A 14,325-nucleotide genomic window follows, 5' to 3' on the forward strand; every position below is an offset into this window, starting at 1 on the left:
CATTAAACAGCATTAAACAACGTTAAACTCACTTTGCCACTCGATTTGCCACTTATTTTATGAATGCGCACACCCTCTATTATGGCAAATTGACTGGATTATGTAAAGATTTGGACCTTGAATTTGTTTATTTGGCTGTTTTTTTTTGTACTGTATGTTTGTGAGCGTACAGTAAGTATGTATGTGCATTTCGTGGGTTTGTGCACATCCTTTAGTCCAGTGCAGCTAGGCGGTCTCAGTTGAAACCTAACCTATGACCCACTCTCCTCACTGCAGTCTTTGTTGGTCTGCCGCTCCGCTCCGTCCACCAGCGCCGTGTCGGGGTGCACCTCCTCGTCGTCCAGGGTCACCACCACGGGGGTCGTCGCCCTTCTCCTCCTCCTCGCTCCCTCCTCCCTCTTCGCCTCGTCCTCCTCGTCTTCCTCCTCCTCTTCCTCCCCGGCGTCCGTGTCCTGGCTGGCCGAGTCGGTGCAGGTGGAGGACAGGGACGACAGCTTGTGGCGCCACTCGGCCTGCGTGGGGACCTGCAGGCTGATCTCTGTGGTGAACGACTCCACGTCTGGACCTGGAAACGGAGAGGAAGAGACACCGTCGCACAGGTAATTTTCTTTTGTTTTGGTTATCTGTTTTAGGCAGTTTTTGGTTTATTCATTTACACATTTCACATAATATAGGGGGGGAGGGGGCACGGTGGCACAGTCGGTAGTGCTGTCGCCTCACAGCTAGAAGGTCCTGGGTTCGATTCGAACGCTGTGGGCGCTGGGGGACCTGAGGCGGGTGGGGTTGGCGAAAGGGCCTTAGTTACCCTCACAAAAAACACGCAGTAATCCTGGTCTCTAAACTACCTCCCCCTGGCCAGCAGGGGCGCCTGATGGAGGGGAAAGGAACTGGTCGGAATAACGTGTTCCTTCCACGTGCTACGTCCAACCAGGGAAACTCTCCCCTGTCAGGTGAAAAGAAGAAGCTTGGACTCCTCATGTATAGAAGGAAGCATGAGGTCAGTCCGCTGCCCCCCTAGGTTGGCAGAGGAAGTGTAGCACCCAGGATCACATTAGATAACTACTGCAAAATCGTGGGATAAAAAATATTAAAAATAAGTGCGTCAAAAAGACCAGAACGGTGCCCTTCTTCTATGCCAGGGACACATTTTGTGTGACTCTGTGTAGTACATAAATAGATATGAAGGTTAAATCCAAAAGCCCTCAGTTGGTTCACAAACCGATGAGAGAGTGTAGGAAGCAGTGTTGTTTTTTTTTTGTCACTTTGTACATTTTTGAACAAAATCCAAAGAAAACAATAGCAAAACCTGGAATGTTTTATTGTTAGTCTAGTTTCAGTCGACTAAATATCATAAGATTTTAGTCGACTAAATCCACAGTTTATTCAGTCGACTAAAATGCATTTTGGCTGGCCTTGATGCCGTCGTAATGACTGTTTTTACGCTTGCTGAAAATGGCAGATCTACAAGCTCGCAACGCGACACAGCCGAAGTTTTATCCAAAAGACGAAGTTTATTGGTATGAAAACGGATCGCATCGCTCCACAGCCTAGGAGCGCCTGTTGCGCAATCCTCGATGTTGCACAACGGTGGGACGTCATCGAAAATGTTCCCCCCCTGTTTAGCTGACGACAACGAAAATCTTAAAATTCTTGATCTAAATCATCCCGTCCAATTCTAAGAAAAGATCATGTGTTAGACGGCCCCCCGGCTGTCCAGTCACTAGTAACGTTAGATTGAATCATGCCTCCCGTTGTTGTCGATCGCCGTTAGAGTGTTTTGGCTACATTTAGCTGCTCCAGCCACATCCGGTATAACTTCCGGTCCGTCTGTAAAAGTGCTCCGTTGCTATAAATCGATTGGGCGCTATGATTTAATGGATTTTCTAAAACGGCAATCGGAGTGTACATTTGTTAAGCCTGTGTGCAATAAGTTCAATGACTTGACGTGTGGTTGTGTGTGTGTGTGTGTGTGTGTTGCGTCCTACCCATTACAGGCGAGGCGGCGCTGTTGTCCTCTCCTCCAGAGAGCAGGAAGACGTCCAGGGCCTCGTGGTCAGACATGTCCATCAGGTCCATCTGCTCCAGCATGTCCACGTTCACCTCCATGGAGGACATGCTGCCTATGGTCTCTGGACACCACCACGGCACACAGGAGGACAAAGATGATTGGTTCATTCATACAAGACTACGGGACCCAGAGTTCACTGGTAGGTGCATGGCTGAGTACAGGAAGTGATTTTGTTTTGTTTTTTCACTTCCAAACACCAAGCAAAAAAAAGCAAATGGAGTGAGAAATGTTAGATGGGAAAGCAGTCTTATTTTGGCTTGTGTGTAAGATACTAGACCGCTGATATCTGCTTCTACAGTATTGCTATTATAACAAAGACTTGTAAAATGGCTGGTTCTTGGTTTTGAGTTTATTATTATTATTTTTTTAAATGTTTTATCCCACAATTTTGTAACCCAGTGTCAATTATCTAATGTAATCCTGGGCGCTACATTTCCTCTGCCAACCTGGGGGGGGGCCAGCGGACTGACCTCATGCTTCCTTCTATGCATGAGGAGTCCAAGCTGCTTCTTTTCACCTGACAGGGGAGAGTTTCCCCGGCCGGACGTAGCGCGTGGAAGGAACACGTTATTCCGACCAGTTCCTTTCCCCTCCATCAGGTGCCCCGGCTGGCCAGGGGGAGGTAGTTTAGAGATTACGACATGTTTTTGTGAGGGTACCTACCCTAGGGGACACGGGGAGAACATGCAAACTCCACACAGAAAGGCCCTTTCGCCAACCCCGCCTCAGGTATGGGCACTGATGACACGGAGGAGGGAACACGCCCCCAGTGCCCACAGCGTCCCCAGCGGGAATCGAACCCAGGACCTTCTAGCTGTGAGGCGACAGCACTACCGACTGTGCCACCGTGCCCCTGTGGTTTTGAGTTTATTTTTGCATTTGATACCATAATAGCATTCATTTGGTTTCCTATTTGTGAACCACAAACGCTGGGTTCATATTTAGCTGCAGAATGGCCCTTGGGTACAATGACAACTCCAAACCATGTTTCTGTGACAGGGCGCGGTTTAGACGGGTTTCATTTTTGTACAATGTTGTGAAGACTAACTTTACTCTAGAGCTTTTTATTTTATTTTATTTTATTGTATTGTATTATTTTACCTCAGGAAATTACATCTGGCCACAAAAGATCACAGGATCTACTGAATGTGAAGGTAGAGGTACTAGGGGGATGCCATACTGTGTGTCGTATAGGCTCAATATGTTGTCACATTCAATAGATCCTGTGATCTTTTGTGGCCAGATATAATTTTTTGGGGTCTAGTAGGACTATAGTAAATAATACAAAAATAAATCGCCATATGTTTTGTAAAAAAATACATATTTAGGAACATGTTCGAATGCGCCCGCCCCCCTGTCAAAAATAGCTAAAATCGCTAAAACAAAAAAAAGCAGCAAATGAAAAACAATTAACACTCATCTTTTACTTTCTCTAATAACAACCTAAAACATGAACCTTGCTTGAAAAAAACTAAAGTTGTCCTTTAGTATCTTGGTTAAACGTTTTTAAAAGGCATGCAAATCCAAAGGACCAGCGGATTCGACCGTTATCTCTGCATTGGAACGGCGAAATCATCCGTTATCAGCACGTTTGAATGGTGCCAAAATGTCCATACTGGCATCCTCACCACATAGCCTGGTCAAGGTTTCCCCCTGGTGGACGTGTCATTTCCAACTATTGTCGGTGCATGGAACTAGGAGCTACTAATAATACTATTCTCTGCCTATCAGGACGTAACTCAGACGGCGCTGAGTCGGGTCTGGTGGCCTTCGCAACGCTCGGCACGGCGACTCGCTCGGCTAGCGCCTCGCTCGGCGGTGCCTCACGTAGCTCAGGGCCACCAGACACGGCGCGCCTCCGTCAGGACATCAGTGATAATGACATACTGAACAGTGAGGATGCCAGTATGGACATTTTGGCACCATTCAAACGTGCTGATAACGGATGATTTCGCCGATTCAATACATGATACCAGTCGAATGGGGTGAAAGGACATAAGAACACGTGGAAACGGAACAAATAGTCTGCACACTTAGATCATGCTGCCATGGATTATTTATTATATGTATTAGCACAAAAGTTGTTTGCAGCATCTGAGGAATAGTTAAATTAGATGCTTGAAACGTGGCGTTGCTGGTAATAGAACATCCATGTTAGCACGATACACGTGTGAACAACACTATTTTTAGGTTTTAAAAGTTGTCACGGTTGTCACTTAACATGCGTTTTACCACACGTTTTACTTTTTAACCCATTCATCTACAAACAGTATAAATATTAAATCCACCATAGATGAATAAACAGAGAGAGGCTGGCTAAATCTCTCTCACTGCCCAATGCAAAGCGTTAGTGTAGATGTAGCACGCTGCACCATGCAAAGAAAACGTGTCCGTTATAGTGTACGTTACAAGCATGTATATTTGCAATCTAGCACACATACACTCGACATCAATAAAGCTTATACATATACTCTGTTGTGTGCCAATATAGCAGATATACAAGCGGTGTAAGCTGTTGTGACTGTGAGCTTATAGACTGGCTATTATCAGCATGTGACAAAGTATAGACAGTGCACTAGGCTAGTGTATATAAGTACACTACGCTCCTAGATACTATGCTTTTGTGTACACTAGTGTTATACTAGTGTACACACTAGGCTCCAATGTACACTAGTGTACTAGCCTCCAGAGCCTCCAGTGTACACTATAGTGTAGTAGGCTCCAGTGTACACTATAGTGTACTAGGCTCCAGTGTACACTATAGTGTACTAGGCTCTAGTGTACACTCTAGTGTAGTGTACTAGGCTCTAGAGCCTCCAGTGTACACTATAGTGTACTAGGCTCTAGTGTACACTATAGTGTACTAGGCTCTAGTGTACACTATAGTGCACTAGGCTCCAGTGTACGCTATAGTGTAGTAGGCTCCAGTGTACACTCTAGTGTAGTGTACTAGGCTCCAGTGTACACTATAGTGTACTAGGCTCCAGTGTACACTAGTGTACTAGACTCTAGAGCCTCCAGTGTACACTATAGTGTACTAGGCTCTAGAGCCTCCAGTGTACACTATAGTGTACTAGGCTCTAGAGCCTCCAGTGTACACTATAGTGTACTAGGCTTTAGAGCTTCCAGTGTACACTATAGTGTACTAGGCTCCAGTGTACACTATAGTGTAGTAGGCTCCAGTGTACACTATAGTGTACTAGGCTCTAGAGCTTCCAGTGTACACTATAGTGTAGTAGGCTCCAGTGTACACTATAGTGTACTAGGCTCTAGAGCCTCCAGTGTACACTATAGTGTACTAGGCTCTAGTGTACACTATAGTGTACTAGACTCTAGAGCCTCCAGTGTACACTATAGTTACTAGGCTCTAGGGCCTCCAGTGTACACTATAGTGTACTAGGCTCTAGTGTACACTATAGTGTACTAGACTCTAGAGCCTCCAGTGTACACTATAGTGTACTAGGCTCCAGTGTACACTATAGTGTACTAGGCTCTAGAGCCTCCAGTGTACACTATAGTGTACTAGGCTCCAGTGTACACTATAGTGTACTAGGCTCTAGAGCCTCCAGTGTACACTATAGTTTAGTAGGCTCCAGTGTACACTATAGTGTAGTAGGCTCCAGTGTACACTATAGTGTACTACGCTCCAGTGTACACTATAGTGTAGTAGGCTCCAGTGTACACTATAGTGTACTAGGCTCTAGAGCTTCCAGTGTACACTATAGTGTAGTAGGCTCAAGTGTACACTATAGTGTACTAGGCTCTAGAGCTTCCAGTGTACACTATAGTGTACTAGGCTCTAGAGCTTCCAGTGTACACTATAGTGTACTAGGCTCTAGAGCTTCCAGTGTACACTATAGTGTACTAGGCTCTAGAGCTTCCAGTGTACACTATAGTGTAGTAGGCTCCAGTGTACACTATAGTGTACTAGGCTCTAGAGCCTCCAGTGTACACTATAGTGTACTAGGCTCTAGAGCCTCCAGTGTACACTATAGTGTACTAGGCTTTAGAGCTTCCAGTGTACACTATAGTGTACTAGGCTCCAGTGTACACTATAGTGTAGTAGGCTCCAGTGTACACTATAGTGTACTAGGCTCTAGAGCTTCCAGTGTACACTATAGTGTAGTAGGCTCCAGTGTACACTATAGTGTACTAGGCTCTAGAGCCTCCAGTGTACACTATAGTGTACTAGGCTCCAGTGTACACTATAGTGTAGTAGGCTCCAGTGTACACTATAGTGTACTAGGCTCTAGTGTACACTATAGTGTACTAGGCTCTAGAGCTCCAGTGTACACTATAGTGTACTAGGCTCTAGAGCCTCCAGTGTACACTATAGTGTACTAGGCTCCAGTGTACACTATAGTGTACTAGGCTCCAGTGTACACTATAGTGTAGTAGGCTCCAGTGTACACTATAGTGTACTAGGCTCCAGTGTACACTATAGTGTAGTAGGCTCCAGTGTACACTATAGTGTACTAGGCTCTAGAGCTTCCAGTGTACACTATAGTGTAGTAGGCTCCAGTGTACACTATAGTGTACTAGGCTCTAGAGCTTCCAGTGTACACTATAGTGTACTAGGCTCTAGAGCTTCCAGTGTACACTATAGTGTAGTAGGCTCCAGTGTACACTATAGTGTAGTAGGCTCTAGAGCTTCCAGTGTACACTATAGTGTACTAGGCTCTAGAGCTTCCAGTGTACACTATAGTGTAGTAGGCTCCAGTGTACACTATAGTGTACTAGGCTCTAGAGCTTCCAGTGTACACTATAGTGTACTAGGCTCTAGAGCTTCCAGTGTACACTATAGTGTACTAGGCTCTAGAGCTTCCAGTGTACACTATAGTGTAGTAGGCTCCAGTGTACACTATAGTGTGCTAGGCTCTAGAGCTTCCAGTGTACACTATAGTGTACTAGGCTCCAGTGTACACTATAGTGTAGTAGGATCCAGTGTACACTATAGTGTACTAGGCTCTAGAGCTTCCAGTGTACACTATAGTGTAGTAGGCTCCAGTGTACACTATAGTGTACTAGGCTCTAGAGCTTCCAGTGTACACTATAGTGTACTAGGCTCCAGTGTACACTATAGTGTAGTAGGCTCCAGTAGGCTCCAGTGTACACTATAGCGTACTAGTCTCCAGTCTTGAGTCACCACCTCTACGTTGAGGCTGGTGCTGCATGCGTCAAACACAGCCAGGCAGAGTGCGGGGGGGGGGGGGGGGGGGGGGGGTGATGCCGACACATGAGCAAGGAGGGAGATGATTGGCTGGCACACAGCAGGGGGAGGGGACACCGTTGGGCTACCATACCTCACGGATATGAGGAGAGCAGAAGAGGGCAGCACAGGGTAGGAGAGCAGTAGAGAGTAAAGAGAGAGAGAGAGGGGAATGTTATTCACTGTGGACACACACACACACTTGCACGCACGCACATGGCTACGTGCGGGTCGCGCGCGCACCACACACACACACACACACACTGCCATAACCTAGCCTAAAACACCCCTTGCTGAGAGGAAGTGTTCCTACCTGCAGTCGTGTGTGTGTGTGTGTGTGTGTGTGTGTGTGTGTGTGTGTGTGGGGGGGGGGGGGGCGTGTGTGACTCTTGAGACTTATTGTACCTCACTCACAAACCTCACCCATCTCTCTTTCGCTCTCTCTGCATCAGGGGAGGGGGTGATTTGGGTAAGATGGACAGACGACCAAAAGAGAGAGAGATTGAGAGACAAGACAAATGCAGGACAGAACCAAATGAGGATGTTTAAGTCCGTCCCTTCCCCACCCCCCCAAAAAAAAGAAAATTCAGCAAGTTATGATTATTAACATTTGAGAAACCTTCTGCTTCAATAGAGATACATTACAGTATGTGGGGAATAGAGCACCGAAGTCTGACGTCAATATCGGTCGAGGGCGCAAATCCACGGGTTCATGTACTTTTTATTTTGCATTGTAAAAAAAACATTTTTTACAAATAATAATTGAAATTAACTAGTGTACAGTTCAAAGACAACAGATATATTATTGTTGAGAAAATATGAGGTTGTAGTTAGTATCAAAAGTCTTCCAACCAAGTGAAGCCATGATCTCATTGTAATCCCCATAGGGGGGATTTTAGATCGCCTCATATAATAACTGTTTGAAAAATAAACATGTCACCCCGGCCGCTTCACTCATGGATATGAAGAATCAACTGACTGAGAGAAAACGCTATTGTTACTGCTGCTGAATTAGTTACATTTTCGCTAGAAAAAAATATCATATATGAGTGACTGACTGTCGTGACTGACTGTCGCAAACGATACAGAGACACCTCCCTGACAATAATGCTGAGTTTGTTTTACTGTTTATGAAACGATTTTAAGATGAGCCCATGTTATTCTCCATAGAGTGAACCAGGCAGAACCAGGGGATGAGCGAGTGACGTCAGGACTTCGGCGCTCTATACAATCCGCATTAGGAGGCATATGGCTCTCCACACAAAATATGGTGGCCATGGTGATACATCACTCCAATGAGGTATGTTTGTTCATTCAATTATATGGTTTTCTCATCAGACAAAATGACCTCAGCCCTTTTAAGGGACCTCTTCTCTCCTCCTTGCCTGTCTCTCTTTCCATCTCTAAATCTCTCTCATACTGGTGCTTCATTTGTTTTAGCAGTGATCTTTTATGCAGATTTGTGTCGTTAAGTCAAATCAGACTCGGGGTGTCATTTCCAGATGTGCTTTTCTCTGCTAGTAAGATGTCGTAAAGTCTCACCACTGGTAGTAATGTTGCTGGTAATGATGTTTTCTTACCTAATTGTAATTGCACAGCAGCCGACACATTCCAAGTGTGTTTGCTACACATCAAGAAACACTACACTTAAATGATATTCATGGAACTACAAATCACAGCTTTTAAACACAGGGGGAAGAGGTAGAATTCACACACCGAATTCCTAAAATCCCTAACAGGTGTGTACTGTGCATGACTCAAGCGTTATTCATAGTCTGAATTTTCGGTGGTGAGGTGACCACCACCGCTTCACTCAAAACTACAACATGATGTCACTGAGCCGCGGTGAAGAGCAAACCACCGCTCTCCCCTTCTCTCTGTTTTTACTCACCACCGCTCCGGTGGGCACCTCACGGGGCGTGTCACCTCACCACCAAAAATCCAGACTATGAATAAGCCTTCACTTGTAGAAGATCCACAAATGGATGTAAACGTTTCAAATAAAGAAGACCCCAAAGTGGGGTCCGGGGACCCCCAGGGGTCCTTGTGGGAGTCCCCAGCTAAATGATAGTTAGGAGCCAAAGGGACCCTTATGGGTAAGGGTCCATTTGGGTCCACACTCTCAGAGTAAAATTAACATTGATTTTACAATATAAATTGGGGTCCCAGAGATAGAAATGCCATTAAATCCGTACAAAATTAAGTCCGTAGACTAATTCATGTCAAACTGTGGGGGTCCTTGAAATTATACAGGTTGAAAATCACTGCTAGAGCCGTTAAAAAAAAATCTTCTCTTATGGGGGTCCCTGGCGTATCTCTTCAAATGGGGGTTTGCGGGCTCATTAGTGTCAATTTGGGGGTCCTTGACATGAAAAAGTTTGGGAACCCCCGCTTTAAACCTAGTGTGACCCATTGGTTGTCAACATAGACCCAAAGCGATTCTTTCTTTCCTCTCTGTATCCACTCTCTCTCTAGCCTCGGAAACCCAGACGTTTTTATTTCCAGGGAGAAAAAAAAAAGTCTGGGTCCGAGTCCACTTCAATTTGGCATAGAGTAGCGCAAACATCGCTCACTCTCTGCTGATTTCTGATCGTCTGCACCTTTGTTAAATTGACACACACGCACACATATACACACACACACTCCTCTCTCTCTCTGTCGCTCTAAGTAATTAGTCTCATGTCGCACAGCTGCGCATAGTTTCTCCCGGCAGGATCGGGAGCTGCCTATGCCATAAAAAGCATAGGTGAGTTCCAGGCTACTCTCTCTCTAACAAGCTGTTTCCACTGGATTAAGGGACAGACAAGTAACAGACGTCGGGGGGGGGGGGGGGAAATCCCATTACAAACAGCCGGGCCAATGGAGTCTCATAGATCTTTCAGAGCAGGCCGCATATCTCACTCTCTCCCTCGTTTCACTGTGTCCTACGGGTATTTCAGCACTGGGTTTTTTGGCAGTAATGCACGAGGTAAAACTGCTGTGCAATTCTATTACAATCCCACTGGAAGTCTACATTTATATGGCCTAGTGGCATTATTCAAAGTAATGGCTCTACTTGGTGTGTTTTAGTGACAGGGCACTCGGGAGAGTGCGGTGGAGCCCTGCTTGAGGAAAGCTATCACAGCTCAATCGTCTGATATGGAGGCCCAGGTTTGAGTATTTCAGCTTAATGCTTGGTATAAGGCAGGGGGTGCCCACACTTTTGACTTGAGAGCTACTTTCACAATGACCAGCTCAACAAGATGACCTCACCCAAAAAAAAGTATTATCCCATTGCTGAAAACTATAAGACAAACACACTTGGAATGGGAAATAGAGAGAGGATAATGGAATTCGTAGTTATTTGTATACGACTTTGTAATGCTACTGGTGTGTGTGTGTGTGTGTGTGTGTGTGTGTGTGTGTGTGTGTGTGTGTGTGTGTGTGTGTGTGTGTGTGTGTGTGTGTGTGTGTGTGTGTGTGTGTGTGTGTGTGTGTGTGTGTGTGTGTGTGTGTGTGTGTGTGTGTGTGTCCACTATTGAAAGCAAATTATTGCTTGTTTGAGCTGACAGGCTCTTTTAATCAATCAAGTCACCTTAATTTTTTGTAATGATATATATTTTGGGGCATGTCATGTGATCTACCTGCAAGGCCTTTGTGATCTATTGGTAGATCACAATCTACCTTCTGGGCACCCCAACACCTTAAGGGCCTGCGCCTATTTAATCCATTCATAAAATGTGCCCATCGTTTATAGCGCCCGGACCACTTTTACAGACGGACCGGATGTTGTTGTGAATGTGTGTGTGTGTGTGTGTGTAGCAGCTAACAATAGCCACAATAGCCAACACTAAAGATGCGATCGACAACAACGGGAGGTAAGAATAAATCTATCGCGACTAGCGACTGGACCGCGGAGGGCCGTCAAACACGGGATCTTTTTTTATAATTAGGCGGGATGATTTAGATCGCGAGTTATTAACGTTTTAAGATTTTCGTTGTCGTCGGCTAAACAGGCAGGGGACATTTTCGATGACTTGTCACTGTTGTGCAACACAGAGGATTGGGCAACAAGCGCATCTAGGCTGTGGAGCGATGCGACCGGTTTTGCTATCACTAATTTGATGGTGATGAATCAATCTCCGCCTCGGGCACATGACCGTGCACTTGAACTTGACGGTGATTTACGTCATGGGCCATTAAACTGTTAACCTCTACTAGTTGTAGCTCTCACCTCTCCTCTCGGCGATCTGCAGGTAGCCCGTAGACAGGTACTGTTCCATGTCCTGCTGGAACGCCTCCTCGAAGAACTTCTGTCTCTCCTTCAGCTTGACCTGAGGGGGCGGGACCCCAGGCGGCTCCGCCCCCGGGACCCTCTGAGCATGCTCCGACTCCAACTCCACTGGCAATGGAAGACACAGAACGAGTTATACAAAATGATGCTAATAATGATGAACTGGAATTGTATAGCATCCATTTATATTAGGACTGAGGCCGATAGATACAATAGCATGTACATGGCAACAGTGTTAATTTTGTCGACTAAAACCAAGACGAAAAATGTTCGTTGACTACCTTTTTTCACTGACGAAAACTAAATGGAAACTAGGCTATGATGACTAAAACTAAGACTAAATGTATTGACAATTTTGTCAACAGATTAAAACTAGACTAAAATGCTAGGAAGCGACTAGTGGACAATAGATCCAATATAAGTAATTTTACACTTGGTTGCATGCTGAAAATAGCAGATCTACAAGCTCACGACGCGTCGCAGTGCGACGCGCTAAGATCAGTCATTACGACGGCATCAAGGCCCGCCAAAATACATTTAGTCGACTAAAACTAAAATCAAGCTGTCAAAGACAACACTGCATAGCAACAAGAACCCCAAAAAGGGGTTCCCGTCCTGACTGGGTTAATACATGGGCTGTAGCACAAGGTGCTTTACAGTTTAGAGAGAGAGTTCCTGTTACACGTTAAATTGATTCAGATGTGATGATAATATCTGATTCTTTAACCACTTAAACCCAGCAGTATACAGTATCAACTGTATGTACAGTAGTTGACTGGGGTCCCCCAGGGCTCTATGCTAGTATTTCACTCTAGTCTACACCACCAGATCTCTTTGATGAAACTGGCCCAATCTACACAAGCTGTCTCGTTGTGACTATTTTCGCTGAATGTTCGTCCCAGAACAGGGGCGCTACTAGGGTTCAAGTGGTTTAAACCGTTACGTTATATACCTTTTTAAAGTGCATCACAAACGGTCTGTTAAGCTGCAACTCTAAAAAGAACTGCTGCTGCTGCTAGTGTTTGCTGCTAACTTCCAGAAACTATTGAGAGGCTCCATGATCGACGACCATCCCTGTAAAATAATTGGTCCATTGGAGTGAACAGAGTCTCTCTCTCTCTCTCTCTCTCTCTCTCTCTCTCTCTCTCTCTCTGTCTCTCTCTGTCTCTCTCTGTGTGGTTTTCACCATTTGATGAGATTTAGCCTCTCAGACCCAAAACTATATATTGTTGTCGTTGGATAAGATTTTGTCAACAATTCCATGCTTTTGGCAAACGTTTATCAAAATTCTTGAGAGTGTAAAATGAAACGGGTCCACTTGGTTTCATTTTATGCTCTCAAGAGTTAAAAACCTATAAGGGTCCATTTGGTTTGCAACTCCATCATTTAGCTGCATGGGGACCACCTGGAACCCCCCTGAAGGACCACTGGTGGTCCCCGGACCACTGGTTAAAAAAACACTGCTCTAAACCACTCTGGTAGTTTCGTACTCGATGTTCACGTGACCATGCAGAGCGTCAGAAAAGCTCCATGATGTCAAAGTAATAAATGTATGATGGGTATAGACGACGAGGGGGCCAAGTAAGTAGCTCATCCTCTGGAGGGTCCAGGGGGGGGTCAATCACTGCTGAACCAGAACCGTGCATAGCGCACAGCGTGACTCACGCATAGCCCTCATTAAGTCCCATCCCGCTCTCTCCAGTACGCTGCACAGGATAGAAAACACTCACTGAAGGCTCACGCTTCCTTCCCTTCCCAACCCCCCATCAACCCACTGCTGCATGTACAGCTGTACGCTCCACTTAACCATGCACTGGGAAATCCTCGCTGGCAAAGGAACTTTTTCTTTTCCCACCTTTTTCCAGCATCATCTCCACTCCACATAATATGCACTACTCACTCACTAATTAGTACAGCGGATTACCAAAAAAATTTGCACTTTTTCAAAAAAGCATGAAACTTTTACCATAGTTAGATGATACCATGAGGTGTATTTTCAGATGTGGAGTCAAGTCTGATTTGACCTCTGAGGCCCGGGAGAGGTCAAATTCTAAATGGCTGCTTAGCTCCAATATATAAAGGAATCGTTCAGTTTGTGATAAAAGCATGAAATCTGGTACACATATAGCCAAGGGCATCCCAAACATAATTGGATGTGGAGGCATCCTGAATTTTCAACATGGCACCCATGGCAGCCATTTTTCAAAATGCCACCATTGACATCCTATTATAAGGCAATATTTTCTAAATTTCCTTATGCTTTAAGTAGCATGTGACATATCAAACTAGGGGGTTTTCATGATGCTAAATCCATTCCAAGCATTAGTTTGGGCTAATTGGCCAAATTGGGCTAAATTTGGCCATAGCAACTTGCCCAAATGTGCTGACATCAGCACAGTTGGGCAAGTTGCTATCGCCAAATTTAGCCCAATGAGTGTTTTTATGCAAAACTAATGCTTGGAATAGATTCAGCATCATGAAAACCCCCTAGTTTGATATGTCACATGCTACTTAAAGCATAAGGAAATTTTGAAAATATTGCCTTATAATAGGATGTCAATGGTGGCATTTTGAAAAATGGCTGCCATGGGTGCCATGTTGAAAATTCAGGATGCCTCCACATCCAATTATGTTTGGGATGCCCTTGGCTATGTGTACCAGATTTCATGCTTTTATCACAAACTGAACGATTCCTTTATATATTGGAGCTAAGCAGCTGGACTAAATGTGCTTTAACCCATTCAGGCCTGACGTCGACATTTATTTTAATTTTTT

At 45.1% G+C, this 14,325-nt stretch overlaps 1 protein-coding gene and 1 long non-coding RNA gene across 2 annotated transcripts in view; both read right to left on the minus strand.

Annotated features, from left to right (window-relative positions):
- LOC306938920 overlaps nucleotides 1-14,325 on the minus strand; it is a 366,267-nt gene that overhangs the window by 241,724 nt on the left and 110,218 nt on the right. The window lies entirely within an intron of this gene.
- dtnbp1b (dystrobrevin binding protein 1b) lies at nucleotides 252-13,421 on the minus strand (the record flags this gene model as incomplete). The annotated part of the gene is made up of 4 exons (XM_079522922.1): nucleotides 252-565; nucleotides 1,986-2,129; nucleotides 11,491-11,658; nucleotides 13,406-13,421. 4 exons carry the CDS (start codon nucleotides 13,419-13,421, stop codon nucleotides 252-254), a joined length of 642 nt encoding a protein of 213 aa, XP_079379048.1.

The sequence above is a fragment of the Electrona antarctica genome, assembly GCF_951216825.1.
Source record: "Electrona antarctica genome assembly, chromosome: 15".
Lineage (NCBI taxonomy): Eukaryota > Metazoa > Chordata > Actinopteri > Myctophiformes > Myctophidae > Electrona > Electrona antarctica.